Genomic DNA, 21,379 nt, shown 5'->3' with positions numbered 1-21,379 from the left:
CTAATTATTACATCATTACATAGTAATAATTACTCATACAACACCATAACCTAAGACATACACTACATCAAAACACACAATGAGACAACATAACACAGTCAAATAGTCCTTGAAAATTATTTTCAAATAGTCAAATAGTCATTTTTTAATTTCTTCTTTTGTCCATACATAGTCAGTCAGTCATAGGCCAGAGGTTACCAGCACTTAGCCTAAATATAGTCAGTCTGTGATGTACATCTAGTTATGGTAAAGTCAAGTCAAATCAAAAAGTCATGTCAAAAGTTAAGTCAAATGTGTTGTCTTCATTGGTCAGAACTCTCCTGAAGAAGGCATATCTTCGTGATGGGTCTGCATAAGTGGCTGGTTGGGGTCTTAATCCAGACCTGACGTACAAGTCCATTTTTGTCTGGCACAGTTTCTGTGATTCTGCCAATGATCCAAGAACCACGAGGTGCAGAGTCATCCATTATGAGGACCACATCTCCAGGAACAAAGTTGCGTCTCATCTTCATCCACTTCTGGCGCTGTTGAAGTTGAGGCAGATATTCTTTAATCCATCTCTTCCAGAACAGGTCAGATATATATTGAACCTGTCTCCATCGTTTTCGTGCATAAACATCCTCTTTCTGGAATAAACCAGGTGGTAAGCTTGGATTAGATTTGAGTAAGAGAAGATGGTTCGGTGTTAAAGCTTCCAGATCATTTGGATCGGTGGATTCCAATGTAATTGGTCTACTGTTGAGGATTGACTCCACTTCACAGAGAGCAGTTTGAAGTCCTTCCTCGTCCAAACGCTGTGTCTGCAGGGTGGAATTAAGGACCTTTCTGATGGAACGAATCAATCTCTCCCATGCTCCACCATGGTGTGACCCTGCTGGAGGATTGAAGATCCACTTCACTCCCTTCAGTGACAGCGCATCAGAGATCTTTTCCTGATTCCAATCTTCAATAGCTCGTCTCAGCTCACGCTCTGCGCCCACAAAATTGGTACCATTATCGGACCGCAGCTCTTGTACTTGGCCTCGCCTTGCAATGAAACGTCGTAAGGCGTTAATGAAAGAGTCTGTGTCAAGAGATGAGGCGACCTCAATATGTACTGCTCTAATCGCCAAACATGTGAAGATAACTCCATATTTCTTCACAAGACTTCTCCCACGCTTCACTTCAAATGGACCAAAATAGTCCACTCCAACAAAACTAAAGGGGGGTTTCTCAGGGGTTACTCTGCTTTCAGGCAGGTCAGCCATTTGTTGCTGGCCTGCAGCTCCATGAAGTCGTCTACAGGTCACACACCTCGACATGATCTTTCTAATCAGTGCACCAGCACCAGGAATCCAATATTTCTGATGGAGCTTTGAGAGTATGTGATTCCTACCACCATGACCCACCCCTTTATGGATGTATTGAAGAATAAGATCAGCAATATGAAGATCTTTAGCAACAATGATAGGATGCTTAGAATCTTCAGACATGACAGCCCTGCTGAGACGCCCTCCTACACGCAGCACATCATCCATCAAAACAGGATTTAACTTGTATATGTGACTGCTTCGTTTGACGTTCTTTCCCTTTTGGAGACAGGAGATTTCTTCAGAATATCTTTTCTTCTGACAGAACTTGATTATCTGCATCTCAGCGTCCTCAATCTCTCCCAATGAAAGAAAGCCAGTACGGAGCTCAACCCTGTGATGAGCACCTTCAGACTGGGTTGTTTCAGATGCAGGCTGGAAATGCGTCTTGTTTCCTTTGTGATGCAAGAGCAATGTTTTAAATCTCAAAATCCAACCCATCACTCTGACAAGACGAGTCCAAGATGAAGCACGATGAATCAAAAGAGCCAAGGGATGATCGTCATCTTGTGCAAGGGAAACACCAACAGAAGCAGACAGTTTAACTTCAGGGTCTTCATGTGGAAGTTCCCGTATGTTCTCTGGGTTTACAGGCCAATCTGTTTCTGGCTGTGTGAGAAATGCCGGACCAGATAACCATGCAACGTCATGCAGAAAAGGCTCTGCCTTCATACCCCTAGAAGCAAGGTCTGCTGGGTTATTTGTTGTATTCACATATCTCCACTGGGAGGCGTCAGAAGCCCTGAGAATCTCTGACACTCTGTTCGCCACAAAAACGCGAAACCTGGAAGTCTTGTTATTGAGGTATTTCAATACAGAGGTGCTGTCTGTCCAAAACACTGAATCATGGAGAGACATCCTTAATTCTCTTCTCCACAGTATGTCCATGCGAACTGCCAACACAGCCGCCGTCAATTCCATACGGGGAATTGTGACTAATTTCAAAGGTGCCACCCTGGACTTCCCCATTATGAAGGAACGGTGCGTCTGGGAAAAACTGTTCTGCAGCAGTAGGTAGGTAACAGCACCATACCCCTTCTCACTCGCATCTGCAAAATGGTGCAACTGAGCAGTGGTTATTTGTCCAAAATCAGTAGGTTTCAAACATCTTTTGAGGCTGATGTTGTCTAACAGCTGCAATTCTTCCATCCAGCTTTTCCACTCTTGAGCAACAACTGATGGAATAGCATCATCCCATCCTATCCCTTTCTGACACAGGTCTTGAAGGATTCTTTTAGCTATGAAAATAACAGGAGCTAGGAATCCCAAGGGGTCATAGAAGGTGCTGACAGTGGAAAGGATCCCTCTTCGGGTCAATGGTCTGTTTGGGATGGATATGCAGAACTTAAACGCATCTGACTGCAGACACCACCGTACTCCCAATGCTCGCTCAACAGGCAAGAGGTCACAATCTAGATCTAGGTCTTTAACCTCTTTAGCTCTTTCCTCTTCAGGTATTACTGCCAGGACGCTGCGGCTATTACTTATCCACTTCGTTAAGTGGAAGCCGCCTTTGGCACAGATGAGTCTGAGGTCTGAGTAAAGAGATATGGCTTCCTCTTCTGTGCATATTGAGGCAAGGCAGTCATCCACATAGAAGCTATACAGAATTGTGTCAATCACCTGCTGACTGAAATCTGCTTTGTTGTCTTCTACACATTTCCGCAGGGCATAGTTAACACAACTTGGAGAGGATGTTGCTCCAAATAAATGAACGCCCATCCGGTACTCCTGCATGCTCTGATTGAAGTCACCACCAGGCCACCAGAGAAACCTCAATAGATCAGCATCTTCCTCTGGCACATGCACTTGATGGAACATGGCTTCAATGTCAGACATCAAAACAACAGGCTCTTTTCTGAACCTAGTCAGCACACCAACCAGGCTATTTGTTAAATCGGGACCACTCAGGAGTTGTGCATTGAGAGAAACATCCTGGAATGATGCAGCACAGTCAAAGACGACCCGAATCTTTCCCTTGGTAGGATGGTACACCCCATGGTGAGGGATATACCAAACCTTTCCATCACTGCGCTTCAAGTCTGTGGTTGGCACTCTTTTTGCATAACCTTTAGATATGAGATCTTCCATGAAGGCAGTGTAGTCGTTATGGAAGTCTTTATCTCTGATAAACCTTTTCTTTAAACTTAAAGCACGTTGTTCTGCAATTGCATGGTTATCAGGCATTCTTATGTCTCGGTCTCTCAAAGGCAGGGCAATGCTGTAATGTCCATCACGCAAAGTTACCGTCTCACTAGCCAACTCCAGAAACTTAGAGTCTTCCTTTGACAGCCCCATTTGCTCTTCATGGCTGCTCTCAGGAAAATCTATATTGAATTGTTGCTTCCATAGGTTATCCAATGTAACCGCAGAAATTCTGTTCAGGGTGACTGTTGACAGACAACTTGGTCTTTCACAACATTCTCGGTCAAGTTGCCCATTCACTGTCCAGCCGAGCACAGTTTTAATGGCAAAAGGCCCATCACCTTCACTCTTAATGACCTCCAAAGGTTCTAGAGCTCTGGGCATATTCATGCCAATCAAAAGCTCCACCTGTGCTTTGATCTCTGGTAAACGAACATGCTTCAAATGTGGCCAAATAGCCAGGTCTTGTTGCTTTGGGATGTTATTCAGGTCTACAGGCATTCTGTGCTGAGTGAAGAGTTCAGGCATGTCATAATACATGTCACTGTTCAATCCGGCAATTTCAAGTTCAGGTACAACAAAGCTGTCCACAACTTTCTCTTGTCCCATGGTGCGCAAGAGAATCTTTGTTTTTCTCCCAATGAGATTCAGCTTATCCAAAAGACCCACTGTACAAAAGGATGCTGAACTCCCTTGGTCCAAAAAGGCATACGTTTCCAGTATTTGTTGTCCTTTCTTTGATTTCACCTTGACTGGCACAATGGCAAGCTTGCAGTCCTGTTCACCGGCCCCAGTAAGACCACTAGTCTGAACTGTGACAGGAGATTTCACTGCTTCAACATCAAGTTGAACTTCATTCTTCTTCTTGTTGTAGATATGGAGTATGCTTGCATGTCTGAAACCACAGATTTTACATGAAAGGCGTTTTCTGCATTCTTTGCTGACGTGCCCTGTACACAGGCAACCAAAACAGACGCCATTTTTCCTAAGAAATGAAATCTTGTCATTATGAGGTCTCTTTTCAAGCAGAGAGCACAATTCCAGTTTATGACCACCTTTGCAAAACAAACAAATCTTCACATCAGTCTGATAGTCTTGAGCCTCTGATGAATTATTTCTCTCAACAGCAGAGGTAGTAATGCCAAAACTACTTCCTGTAGTTCTTAGGCGAGAAAAACGTTTCCCTCCATCGTTGTTCTTGGCTGATGAATTTACTGATGGAGCATCACTTAGATTTCCAAATACAGGATCTGTAGTAATTTTGACTTGACGCTCAATAAAGCAAACAATATCAATAAATGTTGCTCTTCGATGCTGCTTCTCCTGAATGTCACATGCTACTGTTCGCCATTTATCTTTTAATTTATATGGCAGTCTTTTAATCACAACAAGCATATTAGCAGGTGTGTTTAATTCAGAAAGATCATGAACCTCCTCCATAGCGTTACAACATCCACGTAAGAACAAACAATATGCCTGAAGAGCCTTTCCATCTTCTGATTTAATCGATGGCCATGAATGAACTTTATTCAGATAAGCAGATGCAACAACATGACCATTTCCAAAGTGCTCATACAGCATAGTCTTTGCTTTTACATATCCACCACCATCAGACATATGTTGACAGCTTTTGACCAGTTCATTGGACTGCCCCCTGGTGTACTGTGCGAGGTAATGCAGGCAATCGTCAGGATCACTGATCTTCGATTCAATGACCTGTTCAAATGAGCGCATGAAGGCCTGAAAATAAAGCGGATCACCATCAAAGGGTTGAATTTCTCTTTTGGGTAATGAAGAGAGACTTTGTTGATGAACCAACATGCAAGTTAATTCATTTTGTTTCTCCATGATGGATAACAGATTTTCATTAGTTGGTAAGTGACCAGCTTGCTGTAGAGGCACATTTGATATTGTTCTACTTACAGGATGAGAAGGTCCAAGAAGAAGAGGTGCGGACCTTTTCTTCATCACTTTTTGTTGCACTGTTTTTATTTGAACCTCTGCATTTTCATTAACTGTATTTCTCTTTGTCTGTGGAACAAAAGTATTAGCATTTGCGTTAAGAGTCTCAATAGTATTTCCTTTTATTTTAAAATATGATTCCATTCCATCGGATTTCCGTGAAGTTGAGCTTTGCACTGCAGATCCGGTTTTTAGCACATTCACTTTTGCAGCAGTTGCAGCTATTTCTGCTTCCAGTTGAAGCTGTTCCTTCCTTTTCCTTAATTGCTCCTCTTGTTCTTCAATTGCATGCTTTTCTTTGAGCATATTTTGACGTGTGAGCAAAGCAGCCATTTCAGCTTCTGCCTTGAGACGTGCAGATGAAGTTGATGATACTTTAGAGCTTGATCTGCTTCCTTGATTTGAAACACTGTCAGATGGCAACACATCATCTTGAATGTCATGCTGGAGATTAGCAGATAACTGAGGCTCCATTTGTTCTTGAACCTCCACTTCTCCTCCTAATGGAATTTCCTTTGGCACTGTCGTCTTCTACTTCTCTGACAAGCGATCATCTTTCGTAGGTGTAGTGGCGGTGGTGTGTCGGCTCACGTTGGCGTTCCAGCTGTGCGAAAAACTCCGTTATCGGTCCTTTTTTTGCTGTCAAATATTAGCGACTGTCAAACAAAGTCGCTGAGCAGCTGAATAGGGGGAATCCTCGTTGACGCGCCAGCTGATCAAAACTCAAATCCACGCTGCAGTTGAAATGTTTATTTTTATGCAGAACATCAGTGGACAACAAAAATCCGTGTCCAAAGGCAGCATTAAAAACGGATCCGCCGGTTCAAACAGTGATCATAAGACAAAAAACGTACAAGCTTAAGGCGGTCAGCAAAAAGTAGACTTCCCCCATCACCCACTCACTAAGAAGAAAAAACACCAGGTGAGCAACAGGTGATCTATAATCACTATCAACACCACGTGATCTAAAGCTACGCCTATCCACAACAAACAGACTGGTTATTTTGTTTTTTATTATCATACGAAAAACGAAAAACTGCCTGGTTTTTCATATTTTACTTTTAGGCTAAAATCAGAAAGACAAAATCGAAAAATGTGCAGCAAGACAGAATTTGATTTTAATATTTATTTGGTTGGGTTTAGGTGACCCGGAAGTGGCTCTCTGCAGCAGTTAAGGTAATGTAGGGGTTACTATGGCGGCACTAGAACCACTGATCGAGGACTCGTTTAACAGCAGTTTGATCCTCGAAACAATACGTACGTTTCCATGGCTGATAGGTCTGACTGGATTATCCAGTCCTGATTGATCGATATTGAACAAACATAAATAAGTAGATGCCTCATTGCGTCCCGGAGCGCATCTGCTGTCACCGCCAGTCTGGGCGGATCTCTTCTCTCTGAGCCAACAGGAGTAACCACAGAGCGAACAGCTATGACCGGATTTTAGATCACATGGGATTACTTACTTAACAAATAGGAAACAGTTAGTACAAATAAATGATGTAAGATCTGAAGTCAGTAATATCATATGTGGGGTTCCACAAGGTATTTCTTCTATATGTGAATAACTTGGTGAATGTGTCAGGATTAATGAAATGTGTATTATTTGCAGATGACACAACATTGTTTTGCTCTGGTGATGATTTAGAACAGATAATGGATATGATGCATACTGAATTTGTAAAAGTACTAAATTGGTTCAAACTCAATATATTATCATTAAATTTGGACAACACAAGTTATATGATATTCAGTAAAAGTAAGAAAATTGTTAATGTTTTGTTTAGAATTGAGGGTGTTGAGATTTCTAGAGTCAGTGAGGTGAAGTTTTTGGGTGTCATCACTGATGAAGAGCTGACTTGGAGACCTCATACAAATTACTTAAGAACAAAAATAGCAAAATCTATTGCAGTACTGTGTAAGGTAAAGGACTTATTTAATGATAAAGCACTATTAATATTATACAATGCAATTATTGTTCCACACTTGATTTATTGCATTGAAGTTTGGGGGAATGCATGTAAAACTATCACAAATCCTATTTTAGTTTTACAGAAAAGAGCCATTAGAATTATTACAAGAAAACATTATTATCACCCATCTAATACATTATTTCAACAATTGAGATTATTAAAATTTTACGACTTGGAAGATTATTATACTTTGCAGGTTTTGTATAAGGCGCACATAAATGTTTTACATATGAACATCCAATCTCATTTTGTTAAGAGGAAAAATTATTATAATCTTAGGGGACTAGAGTTGTTTGTGAAACCTAAAGTACGGATTAACCTGAAGGACAGAAGTACTTCAGTCAAATAAATTAGGTTATGGAATAATCTGGATAGTAATTATAAAAATGCTGTTTCAATTAATTCGTTCAAAAAAAAATGATAAAAGTTAACTTGTTAAAGAAATATGAAATTGTATAATTTGTATTTGCAAGTGTTACTGTTTGAGGAGTTGAAAGTTGTTTTTTTCGCTCTCTTTATTTTATTAATTTATTTGTTTGTTTGTTTTTTATTAATGTTTAAAATAATATTATTTTTGAAAAAAGGGGCAGACATTATAAGATTTTTTTCTTCTTCTGCTACCTTTCATTTTATTTAATTTGAATTGTACTTTACTTTATTTGTATTTATTTATTTTTTTTGTAAATGAAATGAATAAACTGAACTGAGTGCCCAGTTCAGAGACTGTGATCCTGCTCTTGGTCCGTTAACAATAAACACCTTAAAACTTTGTCAAAGTGTGCTTGTTCTGAATCCTGCCAAGCCTCACCTTGTCATTTACCCAATTTTCATTTACCCATTTTTCGTTTATCCCTTTATCCATTTACCCATTTTTCATTTATCCCTTTATCCATTTACCCAATTTTCAATTTCCCAGTTTCATTTATCCATTTCTCATGTATCCCTTTTTTATTTTCCCATTTAACATTTTTCTGAAAAATTTATTATTTTTCCGTTTTCAAATTCCCCTTATTCATTTAGTATTTCCCTATTTTCTTATTTATCACATACCATTTTCCCTCTTCGTTTCTGCTTTAATATGATAATGAGGGGCAGTGTCAGCCTATTGGTTGGTTAGATGCAGCTGCCTCGCTGAACTACTACTTCTGCCTGCCGGTTTTATACTTCCGGTTACCTAAAGCGAGAGGCACTAGAGCTAAAGACAAATTCTGTTCATTTGTGCTGTAACAGGAGGCTTAGACAGTTCAAATATGAGTTCGGGTTCAACTTGTGCTGTTGTTGGCTGTCACAACAACTCAAGAAAACTGAAAAACGAGCTAGAAACGTACTATCTTGAACATCAACAACTTCGAAAGGTCTGTCTGTGCCCAGCACCATACGCACTGCACTCTATGCCAAGGAAGGAGGATCAAAAACGAGCGTGGCTGGCAGCTTTAAAACTCAAATACCCCCCCAAAAAGAGTTTGTTTGCTCCTTTCATTTTATCGATAAAAAGCCCACAGAGCTACACCTTGACCGGGAGCTCCATCTGGGCTATGACCGGCCCCCACCAAAGAAAAAAAAACGACTCATCCGGACCACTGTGAACCAGACAGCTTCCAGCGACATTGACAAAACAGCCAAATCTGTTCCCGGTAAGTGAAATTGTGAAATTAAAGACAAAATGGTTAGTAATTAACATCAGTCGCATGCTAGCAGAAGTATATATGACTTCTTTTAACTGTACGAGAATAGCAGGGCCGAGTTCAATTCGTGGCAGTGGCAGCCAATAATGGCACTTCCGGCGGCAGCTCAAGCTGCCACTACATACTGCCAGTATTATGCTGGCAGCTGCCATTAGGGTACCAGATCGGCTCCCAAGTCCACTGCTGCCATTTTGGGTGTCGCCAAAGCCGGTTTTCGGCAAATGGCTTAGTTATATTGCCACTGAGTAAATTATTGTTTTGAAATAATGATGTTATTGCTTAATAAACCTTGCTTATTGTAATAAAGTGACATTTACTTGATAGAAAGAAGTAGTTCACTGCTTTAGTGGCAGCTGCCACAAGCTGCCACTGACAGTCTAGCTGAGGCCACTGGTTTAGGGGATGCCAGTGCTGATTTTGGGCAAACGGTTTCCTTATATTGCTCATCAGTAAATAATGGTCTAGAAATTATGTTATTGCTTATTAACATGTGAAAAACCTTCAAAGAAGTGACTGCTTTTTCTTTGGAAACTATGTCCTATGTAAATAGTGCTTTCTAGTATGTATTGAACATGCTGTAAGGAAAGAGGCATTCCACAAGTAGCTGGTTTGTAACACAGCATTGATGGCTAATATGAATTCTTACTCAGAACATGATAACTCAAACATGTTGGCACTCTGAAAGCCCCTGGCCATGAGGGCGTCAGAGATTACCAGGGTATGACATAGTTCCACAGGATACTTGGGGGTGAAAATGAGGTCAGGTTTTCATATTTGTACCTAAATTCTTAAGATACTCTGATTAGTGTGTATCCCCCCCTTACCTCTATCTCAGATGGGGAGAAGCTGCAGTAATGAAGACATATGGTTACTTGTAAATAATATCTATATTTACAGAAGTTATTTAAACCTAGCAAAAACCTTCAGTTCCCTTTCATCCATAATGTTGCTGCAGAACTTTTCATAGTCCACCTTCTCTTCAAAAACAAATGTAAATTGCTCTGCTGGAGAGTATTCATCAAGCTCTTCATCCCAGGTCTTGAGGGCCTGGAGAGCTTCTGCTTGTTCTTGCTTGTCAAAGTCGAGAACAACAGGAAGTGTTACTCTCCCATCAAATTTTTGTTGTCGGCACCAGTCAGCTGCAACCTGGCTGTCGACAACGATAGCTTTCCTGCAGAAAATTATATAGATTAGTGAGGGTATATATATATGTGTATACTGTTACCTGTTATTACAGATTGTCAATTTAGCCAACATTAAGAGATCATATTTCATTTTACATAATAAAAGCTATAATATAACAACTGTCAAAACCACATACATTCAAATACCTATATAATTAAATGAACCAGATGTTTATCTAGCAAGTGGCTGTTGAAAATGTTTAACCTTTTCTGTGGCTTGTTCTTCTTTGACTTATTTGACTTAAATAAAAAAGGGAGGGGGTGAGCCAGTACTGCATTCTATTATGACTATGGTATACATAGGTCTGCACCCACAATTGTTCTTTACCCCTCATTTTCCTTGATGGTTTTCAGAAGCACCATCTCCGCTTGGTAGCAGCAAAGATTGGTAGCGGATAGATTTTCTAAATAAATTATCTAAGTTATTCGTAGTTGTTCTTGGTCACTAAAACCTTGATATAGTATGTGTTTTTGCTGTTAAAATTACTTACCTTCCTTGGGTAATCAAGGATTACAAACTAATTACTTTGTACATAGTATTTTACTTAAACTTTAAACAAGGGTCAGAATTAAATATATCTGGCAACCACTTACTATTGATACTACCCAAATTTAATGAAAAAATATATTAAGTATTGACCAACATAAGAATTTCTCAAAAAAAGTGGAGCACCTTGGTGCCATTTAGAAAGTGGTTATCTTTTGTAAGTAAGTAAGGGACATAATACATAAAAGACAGTTGTTACTGATTTTATTTAAGGACTTACAGAATATACACATTAAATATGTTCAGGTGATTAACATTGGTGCAGTAAAGGCAGAGTTCATGTAGTGGAACCAGTTTCTAGGGCACTTGGGTTTCTTAGCAGGTTTTTGAACACCAGGCAAAAAATGTCTTAAAGGTTATGTTTTGTTTATCAAACTGATGGTTATATATACCATCATCATACATCATACACTTCAGCTGTATGATGCCTGATCACAATGACCTTAATGGGCACCCTAGTGGCAGCTGCCACTAAAGCAGTGAACTACTTCTTTCCATCAAGTAAATGTCACTTTATTACATGTTTTATACGATTTAATAAGCAATAACATCAATATTTCAAAACAATAATTTACTCAGTGGTAGTGCTGGGCGATATGGAAAAAATTCTATATCACGATATGGATAATTTTATATCACGATATACCCCAATTACGTACGTTGTCAGTTATTCTCTGAAAAATATGAAAAAAAATAATTTCATTTCTTACCTTTTTCAAGCTTTATTTCGAAGTGACATTTAACTGAACCTTCACAAATGAGATCTGCTGCATTTTAGTGCAGCAATATATATTTACCTGTTACGACGTAACAGTATCAAATGATAACAGACTCCATTATCTTTGGCCGGCTATAGTTTCACTTTTCGCAACTTTCCCGGCTCTTTTACAACTTGTTTGTTTGCACTTTTTGGATTGTTAAATATTATTTTTCGTGGTTCTTCTTTAAGTGATAGAAGAGGTTTGTTGTGTTGGCGTCAGATGAGAAAACAGTCTAATAGCAGAGTTAGCATTAGCATTAGCAGAGGTAGCATATTACCTTTTTCTGAGCCGTGTCGGACTTCTTGAACCAAATCACAGACGTCCCCCTCGTTTTGGTAAAAGTCTTTCTTCTTGGGCTGCCTGCTAGCTGTCTCTACTTGTTGCGACCCCGAGTTTGATACTTCGTGCGTCTCCATCTTTCAGCACCTCTGGTGAAAACACCGGGCCGCACAGAAAGCTGCTGCCGAAAAGCATGTCGCAAACCCACACGTCGCAAAACGGAGGTTCTTCGCAAAATAGTTATTTTTTCTTATTATTTATCACTTATATAAACTGAATGTATGCAAAGTGACAACACTAATACATTCGTCGTAGCCTATGTTATGAAATATTTACATGAATCATTGATACAATTATGATAAAAACGACAGAAATGATAGAGACGATAGAAGAAAATATATCACGATAGACACTTTTCTATCGTCCCCAAGATATGTATCGTTATATCACCCAGCACTACTCAGTGGCAATATAACTAAGCTGTTTGCCAAAAACCGACTTTGGCGACACCCAAAATGGCAGCAGTGGACGTGGGAGCCGATCTGGCACCCTAATGGCAGCTACCAGCATAATACTGGCACCCTAGTAGTGGCACCCTAGTGGCAGCTCGAGCTGCCACCGGAAGTGCCATTATTGGCTGCCACTGCCACGAATTGAGCTTGCTGTTACTCATTTATTTAGCAACCTGGTAAAAGTCAACAATCCACTTCCCAAATACAGGCAAAACATTCAAACAAAACCTAGGAGCAGATTAGCCCCCAGGGCTGTAAAAGTCTGGGGATTGTGTTGATAAAGAATATGCTGAGTTATTAGAGGCAGTTTATTTATCATTTATTTAAAACAGATGCAGCTGAAAGAAAACCTACATTTGAACTCTTGTTAAAATGAAAAAGCTTAAATGCAACCTAGCTCCAACTGATTTTTTTAAGAATTAAAAAGTAAAATCTAATCACAATATTTTGATAAAATTATAACTGTCATAGCTCCATCTGTTCCTGCCACGCCTCTTGCTTCTAGTCATGCCACAGCCAAGTAATTTTCCACAGTTCCCAGTTCCTAGCCACGCCCATGTTACCATGCCCATGTAATCACAGTCATCTGCTTCACCTGTTTACCTCAGCATAAATACTCACAGCTCACAGTTACCCAGTGCCAGATTAATGAACGGTGTATTCCAAGTAGATGTCCAGAGTACCTTCACAGCCCATGCCTGATTCCTCGTTTCATGACCCTTTCTGGATACCTCTTCGGACTCTGCTTCCTGGTCACCCATCTCGCCACGTACCTCTGGACTTTGCCTTCTGGATTCTCCCCTTTTGGATTTGGTTTCTGCTCTCGGATTCACCGGTATTGACCCCTTGCCTGGACTCGGACTCTCTCTCTCACCTAAGCCCCTTTCAGACACTCCTGTCTGTTCTCGAACATCAACCCACGGAGGACTTACCAGTTCCGGTCCTGCTTCCTGGCGGTCACGTGAGTGCCCAGTTCAGAGACTGTAATCCTGCTCTTGGTCCGTTAACAATAAACACCTTAAAACTTTGTCAAAGTGTGCTTGTACTGAATCCTGCCAAGCCTCGCCTTGTCAATAACATAATTTTATGGGGCTCAGGAACATTTTAAAGCCACCCTACAACAGCAATATTGACATTTTTGATGTTGCATGTGTGTAAGAGTGTAGAATTAAAATTTTCCTTACTAAAACGTAATAAGCTAAGTGACAGTTTACAGTTTCTGTTATGATAACAGAGCTTACATGAGTGTAGAGTTGATTGTATTTTTGTGTTATTCAGAGTGCACTGTGGATTCACCTTCAGTCATCCTAGACCAGGCCAGCATCTCCACACAACCTCCTGAGCCACATCTGCACTCAGTCCACACACAGTGGGAGGACCCTTCGCTACAAGATCCTCAATACTGCAACACGTCTTGCAGAAAACATCTCCAGGAAAAGATGACTCAGTGTGATGAAGTTGCATATTTTCTTCTTCAAAATGACGTAAATGCTTTGCTGTACACTGGTATAGCCTTACAAACATTTAACATTCTTGTGTCAACACTGGAAGGATATGACAACACTGAATTTACAATGCCTGTACGAGATCAAGTCCTTATGGCCCTTATGAAATAAAAGAGTAATCGTGTAATAGGTGACCTAAGCCACCAGTTTCATATATCACAGTGCATAGCTACCAAGATCATTTCATACTGGTTAGACAGACTGGAGGAACATTTCCGACCATTAATTCCGTGGCTGCCTAGAGAAACTATTCAAGCAACTATGCCTGCAGCCTTCAAGAAGAACTTTCCGAATACTATGCGGCTCTAAAGAGCCCTGAGGCCAAGTCGCCTTCAGCTACCTGGAGTTAGCAGGTTGTCAGAGCCACAGTAATAAACATCGATCGAGCGGGTTTAACCAAAATTGGTTAGTTGAGCTGAAATTCAGCAGGCGGCTTTACAAGACTAAATATGGTAAGCATGTTTTGTGCTTAGTGAAAATATTATCCTTGTTTAATAGTAAAATGATGCTATTATATTCAGAATTAGATATGCACAGTACAGTACAGCATCTCTCTGTTTTTCAGTTGTCTGTTCCTATTCATTGGCCTGGAAGTGAGACGTGTGTTGGTGCTTTGTTTGTACTTTTTCCATCCATCCATCCATTTTCTTTACTGGCTTCTCCATTCCGGGTCACGGGGAGCTGGTGCCTATCCCCAGCAGTCACTGTGCGAGAGGTGGGGGACACCCTGGACAGGTCGCAAGTCCATCACAGGGCCACATAGAGACTAACGAGACAAACAACCATTCACACTTTCACTTACTGTTTGCACTTTTTCATTTATGTTAATTTAATTTATTTGTATATGTGACTTAAATTAGGATTTAAATTAGGTGCAATCAATTAGTATTTATTTTATTGTATTTTTTGTTTAAAAAAGTATTTCAAGGACTTCCGGTGACACCATAAAAAGAGGAGCAGCCTGATTGTCCTGCTCTGAGGAAAGGTCCTTAAAAACTAGCCTTTTTAACGATATAGTGTATATTTTACAACAAATCGACAAATTACAAAAATAAAAATGTCTATTCTCAGAAAAGAAGCTGATATGAAAGGTAAATCAACCTCGCGGAAAGAAATATGCCAACATCCTGAAACCGCGTCAGACGTAAGTGAACAGAAAGACAACATGGAGACCATGCTTGCAGAGCTAATACAACTGAGAAAGGAACACACGGATGCTTCAAACAGTACTAAAATTACGTTGTCAAGGGTTGAGTCATCACTGAAAGACGTGCTTGAACGAACGACAAAACTGGAGCAGCAAATAACCGACAACAACCAAAGAGTGAGTGACGCCGAGGACCAGCTGCTCCGCCATGATCACGTGCTGTGATACATGCTACAGAGAGAAGCTAATCTCTCAGCTAAATGTAAAGACCTCGAATCAAGAGTGAAACGCAACAATCTACGCATCTATGGGATACCTGAAGGAGAAGAAAAGAACGACATGATCTCCTTCGTAATTGATTTGATGCGCACCTCACTCAAACTACCGCAGGATATGGATCTCTGCGTGGAGAGGGCCCACCGGTCGTTAAATGCAAAGCCTAAACACTCCGCTCCCCCGCGGTCAATCATCGTCAGGTTTTTCAACTACAGAGTGAAAGAAAAAGTAATACAGATGGCTTGGAGTAGACGTGATGTTACCCACCACGGCCGAAGGATATACTTTGACCAAGATTACACCGTGAACATGCAGAAGAAACGCAAAAAGGTACGAGAAGTTATCAAACAACTTAAAGACAAAAACGTAAGAGCAGTGTCGCCTTTTCCTGCTCAGCTGAAAATCTACCTGGATTCCGGTGTGAAGACATTCACTACACTTGCAAGAGCAGCCTCAACACTGGAGAAGATGGGAATACACGTCAAGATGGCTGAGCGTGAGAGATACCGAGAGGAACTGCTGGGCGAATCCTGGACCGCAGTGCCCGGAAAAGCAGGAGAAGCAATGCTAAGCGTAACGGACATGCGGGCGATTCTACAAGGTAATGAATAAATCAATGACAAGAACCCAGGAAGTGTTTGTCCATGAGCGAAACCAAAACCAGACACGGAGGCAATGTTAAGGTAAGTGTATTTATTTACAGGTGCAGGGAGTGTATATACAACGAGCCAGGTTCGGGAGTGGTCTGAAAGAACAAAGGAGCAGGGTGAGTCTCAGGTACCAAATCCGATCGGTGAGGTTTGACTGAGCGAGTAAACAATGTCTCTGTTTTCTTACAGACTCCGTGGGCGTCCAGGTGCGTGGAGGAAGGTGGAGAAGAGATCCCAGGTGTTCCAATGATACAGGAGTGAGTGTCCAGTCCAGGTAAGTATTCTGAGGTCCAGGTAAGTTTCCGTGACGCAGTGCAATCCCAAGGTGGCAAAAACCTGAATATAAAAACTTGATTATCATAACAAGACAAAACGTTTGAGTAGATTCAGTGGCAGAGAATCTAACCCCAAGAGGCTTGATGCTCCAGCGAAGGTCTGGTCTCAGCTTGCAGCTTAAGTACTGGCAGGAACCATTAGAGGAATCAGGAACACCTGTGGAGCAAAAGGTTAGGAGATCCGCCCCAGGGCGGAGCTAACTCCAGATCCTCACAATCAACGATTTGTGAGAAATATATGGACACTTAAATCCGAACTCAAAGTATTCTGCATTCCTCAGAAATACTTTTATAAATTAATTGACTGTAGCATTGAATCAATTACATTGAGTGATCATGCCCCAGTTATCCTGCAGTTAGATCTAAGCAAGGACACCCCCTTTAGATACTGGAGACTAAATGTGTCACTACTTACCAACACATCAGTGATTCAAGAACTAAGACAGCATCTGCTAGAATATTTGGAGATAAATGATAATGCATCTGTAACTCCACCTATGATGTGGACTGGAGCCAAAGCAGTATTACGAGGAAAAATGATACAGATATCTTCTAGACTTAAGAAACAGCGCACGGAAGAACAAACAAGACTTGAAAGCAAAATAAAACAACTAGAAATTAAACATAAGCGTAGAGGGGAAAATGACGCACTAACAGAATTAAATGAGGCTAAAAAAAGAGCTTGATAAAATTCTCATGTACAAAGCGGAGGGAGCCCTGAGGTTCATTTCAGTTATTCATAAGGAAGAGAAAGATGCAACAATCTGTGAAAGATATAGGCCAATTAGTTTGTTATGCACAGACCTAAAACTGCTGACCAGTATTTTAGCTAAAAGGATACAGAAAAAAAATTAATTCACCCAGACCAGACGGGATTTATCCCAAACCGACATAGTGCTAATAACATAGGGAGAACCTTGAATGTTATAACACAAGCCAAAGGAACCAATCAAGAATCCATCATAATTAGTTTTGATGCACAAAAAGCATTTGATACAGTTAGCTGGCACTTTTTATATAAAACTCTATTAGCTATGAGCTTTCATCCACAATTTGTGGAATGGATAAAAATAATATACACAAATCCTAAATCACGAGTTAGGGTTAACTGATGTTGCTCCAACTTCTTTATACTTGAAAGAGTGGTCCGCCAAGGAGACTGTCTTAGTCCCTTACTCTTCACAATAAACATTGAACCTCTGGCAGCAGCGATTAGAATGAAGAAGGATATTAAAGGCATTATAGACAAAAATAATACAGAACACAAGATTTCACTTTTTGCTGATGATATTTTGACTTATATAAGTGATCCGGTGATGTCTGTTCCCTCACTCATGAAGACTATAGAGGAGTATGGTAAACTTTCCGGTTACCAAATCAACCAATCCAAATCTGAAACAATAGTAATACACGGTCACTTACCAACAAATTTAACAGATTGATTCAAATTCAAAATTTCCAACCAGGGATTCAGATACTTGGGAATTTTCATAACTCCTCAAGTAACACAACTTTTTAAAGCTAATTATGGAAAACTAATGGACGAGATCAAGAAAGACTTTTTGAGATGGAACATTCTACCTCTCTGACTTGTAGGAAGGATTGAAACCATTAGAATGAACATACTTCCAAGACTCCTCTTTCTTTTTCAAACCTTGCCTATAAAAGTACCCCTGTTAAATACTAAATATAATTAGTATATAAATATACTAAATGTATTTAGTATATTTATTTATACTAAATAAATGGCTCTCAAAATGTATTTGGCAAAACAAATCCCCAAGAATTAGATTGAAAACTCTTGTGTGTCCAAAAGACCTTGGGGGACTAAATATACCAAATCTTAAAAAATACTATTGGGCTGCCCAAACTAGGTCAATAATAGCATGGATATCAAATAGCCCAACATTAAGAGAATTCGAATGGAAAATCAAAGTGGTTTTTCAGGACTCCTCTTCTCACATCTAGATTTGGCCGCACCTCAGACAAATGTTGGAGGGGTTGTGGACTGATTGGAGATTTCACCCATATATTTTGGGACTGTCTAAAAATATCAACCTATTGGAAAGGAATACACAGGGAAATTACACCGTGCTTGGGAATTACAATCCCCTTAGAACCATCTTTAATAATACTAGGTATATTCCAGATTAAAATTCAAGATCACAGTAAGATTTATGTCTTAAAGATTCTACTTGTTCTCGCAAAGAAAATGATCACAGTTTCATGGCTGAAACCTCAGCCCCCAACAGTCTCTCAGTGGAAGAATAGAGTGAGGGAGGTGTATCACATGGAACAAATTACAGCAAAATTTTAGATGAAAAGTGACATCTTCTTAGAAAAATGGTCCCCAATTCAAACACTCATTTCAAACCACAGCTGATGGAGATTACGATTGATAAATAGGAGATTCTCACATGTGTTTCTTTGTTGTTTTTGTTTTTTTCCTGACAGTGGACAAACAAAGCCTCTTATAGAGCACAGTATGGGAGGTTGTACATGCAGTTTGTAAAATATATTATATGTATGATGTATGTGATGTGACTTGCACTGGAAAATCTAAATAAAAAGTTCCAAAAAAAAAGTATTTCAAAAGTGCCTTTTTTAAAACTATAGTTGTGTAAATATTTGGCACAAATATTTTACAATATCAAATAATAAATAGTCATATTTTGAACTTTCTGTCAACTTTAATCATTTTTTTTACTCAATTACGGTCGGCCGGCGATTGGCTGGCGAACGGCCACCTACCGCCGGGCTTAGCCTCTTTTCTGGGCAAAACACTGCTTTCTGAAAGCTTCATTTAAATGTGATCATTCAAATGAGATATTTTTGTTAACAGAAAAACAGCGTTAATGCCAACAGTTAATGCCAACATTAACATAAAGCAAAGATCTTGCGCAATGAGTAGCACTCAAAGTATGTGTTGTGAATAACTTTCAGCTACAACCACGCCAAACCTTAGCTCACTGAAATAATTTACTGAATTTTGGCTATTTTTGTGTTTTCTGAGGTGAGTAGGCTTTGGCAGCCATCTTAAATTTAGCTGGTTCCAAAATTTAATCTGTTGTAGAAGCACATTCAATGATTAATACCTGAAGGTTTCATAAAAATCTGTCCAGTGGTTCTTGGAATATTTTGCTAACAGACAAATACATGCACACACACAAACATAAGGAAAAACATTTACCTGTGGGTCATAATAAATGGGATGAATGATTACATTCAGCTTTGTCCCTGATGTATACAAACACGGAGCATCAGATGTGTGTGTGTGTGTGTGTGTGTGTGTGTGTGTGTGTGTGTGTGTGTGTGTTTGTGTCCTACAGGCCCAGTGACCTACTGAGGAATTCTGGGAGTCTGAGCACAAAGACAAAGCGTGACACAATCACATACAGGTAGCCTTTTCTGCATCAGACATAAATCTATGGTTACCATTTTTTGTGCTCCCACTGTGAGCCCCCATATCCTCCCTGCAGGAAGGGCTCTTTTGTTCTTTATTATCAGCAGATATAATGGGCGCAGTCTCGGCCACCTAATTGGGAAGCTTTGTTTTATTTTATATGTTTGGTTTTGGTTGGTGAGTTGCGCGCCGAAGTTGACAGACGGTGTTATACTTATCGTTAGGAATTATATTTTTGATCGGTGGCAGCGCAAATTGAGTATGAGAGGAGCAAATGTTATTTTTGGTAGTTTTGAATTGAGCTTGGCGAGCAGCGTTGAGAACACAGCACCCGGCTGTCAGAGCTCCATCATCCGGTTGCTGCTGCCAGAGTCCGAAACCACAGCAACAAAACGGAGCCAGAACCCCGGTTTCTGACTGTCAGTCCCAGCTCTGAAAACATACAGACAAACAGCTCGCTCACCTCCAGAAACAACCACAATATCATGGCTACACCGGCCGCCGGGCTCCGCATAGCTCCTCCGGGAGGACAGCGGAGGCTCCGCCGCTGTTGGAGAGGAGAAGCGCGGAGGAGGCGAATGTGGTGCTCCTTTTACAACGACGTAGTTTTCATCCTCCCGCTTCCGGACACACGCAGATCCAGCAAGGATCGGGCTGAACAGAAAGCAGATGAAAGCAGGCTGAGAGACGGTCAGGCGGAGACCGGAGGGTCGACAACCTGCATCATCCGGTGATGCTGGTTGAATCCATGCCCCTTTAAGAGACACCCACCCCCCACCCCTGATAAAAACTCACATCTTTGCAGAATGTTGGAACAGGAACAGTACTTTTCATTTTCCTTCCAAACAGGGCTGTAGCCAGACATTAAAAAATACTGAGGTCCAACCACTCTATCTCCCTGTACATCAGTTACATTGAAGACCAAAACTTAATTAAAATAGAAGCATTTATTTAAAACAAGTGACTTGTGTGTGTTTGTAAATTCATGGGGCACAATGTCATCTTAAGCATCAGAGGACTCAGGGCACAACCATGATGACTCACTGAAATGACATGAGTTAGTTTATATGAATGTTGATTGTTCACACTGCACAAACCAACATGTTCTCACTCCCATCTCGTCTTGGGCAGGCTCCCTTTGCGTTGTGTATTGACGCATCAGGAAGCGCCTTCTCGTCATACATTGACGAGAAGGGTGCTCTCATTGAATATTATAGTGCTCAGCTTTGCTTTGGATGGCTCCTTCATTTTTTGTTTGTTTTGTTTTTTTAACAGAGACTTGTTAATCTATCATAATGCAAAATTAAAACAAAAGAACAAGGGGGAGCCTCGCGACCCTATGAAGGATAAGCGGGTTGTTCTCGCAAAGAAAATGATCACAGTTTCATGGCTGAAACCTCAGCCCCCAACAGTCTCTCAGTGGAAGAATAGAGTGAGGGAGGTGTATCACATGGAACAAATTACAGCAAAATTACAGATGAAAAGTGACATCTTCTTAGAAAAATGGTCCCCAATTCAAACACTCATTTCAAACCACAGCTGATGGAGATTACGATTGATAAATAGGAGACTCTCACATGTGTTTCTTTGTTGTTTTTGGAGTTAAATAAATAAATAAAGCAGTTATTACTTTTTTAAAGGAAATGGGATTGTATAGTAGAATTTA

The 21,379-nt window shown here is 40.3% G+C and overlaps 2 protein-coding genes across 2 annotated transcripts in view; both read right to left on the bottom strand.

Moving 5' to 3' along the window:
• The window catches only part of vopp1 (VOPP1 WW domain binding protein), a 76,080-nt gene extending 55,622 nt beyond the window's left edge, over positions 1-20,458 (bottom strand). The window contains exon 1 of the mRNA XM_017436909.3: positions 20,177-20,458. Coding sequence (XP_017292398.1) covers positions 20,177-20,227 — 51 coding nt within the window. The 5' untranslated portion in view covers positions 20,228-20,458. The remainder of the gene's footprint in view (positions 1-20,176) is intronic.
• LOC119616622 lies at positions 7-6,439 on the bottom strand. Its single transcript, XM_037973081.1, has 2 exons — positions 4,311-6,439; positions 7-4,127 (listed from the first exon to the last, which is right to left on the bottom strand). Exons 1-2 carry the CDS (start codon positions 5,928-5,930, stop codon positions 303-305), a joined length of 5,445 nt encoding a protein of 1,814 aa, XP_037829009.1. The 5' UTR covers positions 5,931-6,439; the 3' UTR covers positions 7-302.
• Positions 20,459-21,379: the final 921 nt, after the last annotated feature.

This window comes from Kryptolebias marmoratus, linkage group LG21, assembly GCF_001649575.2.
Source record: "Kryptolebias marmoratus isolate JLee-2015 linkage group LG21, ASM164957v2, whole genome shotgun sequence".
Lineage (NCBI taxonomy): Eukaryota > Metazoa > Chordata > Actinopteri > Cyprinodontiformes > Rivulidae > Kryptolebias > Kryptolebias marmoratus.
The sequence above is the reverse complement of the archived record's forward strand: the minus strand, read 5'-3'. Positions and strand labels throughout refer to the sequence as shown.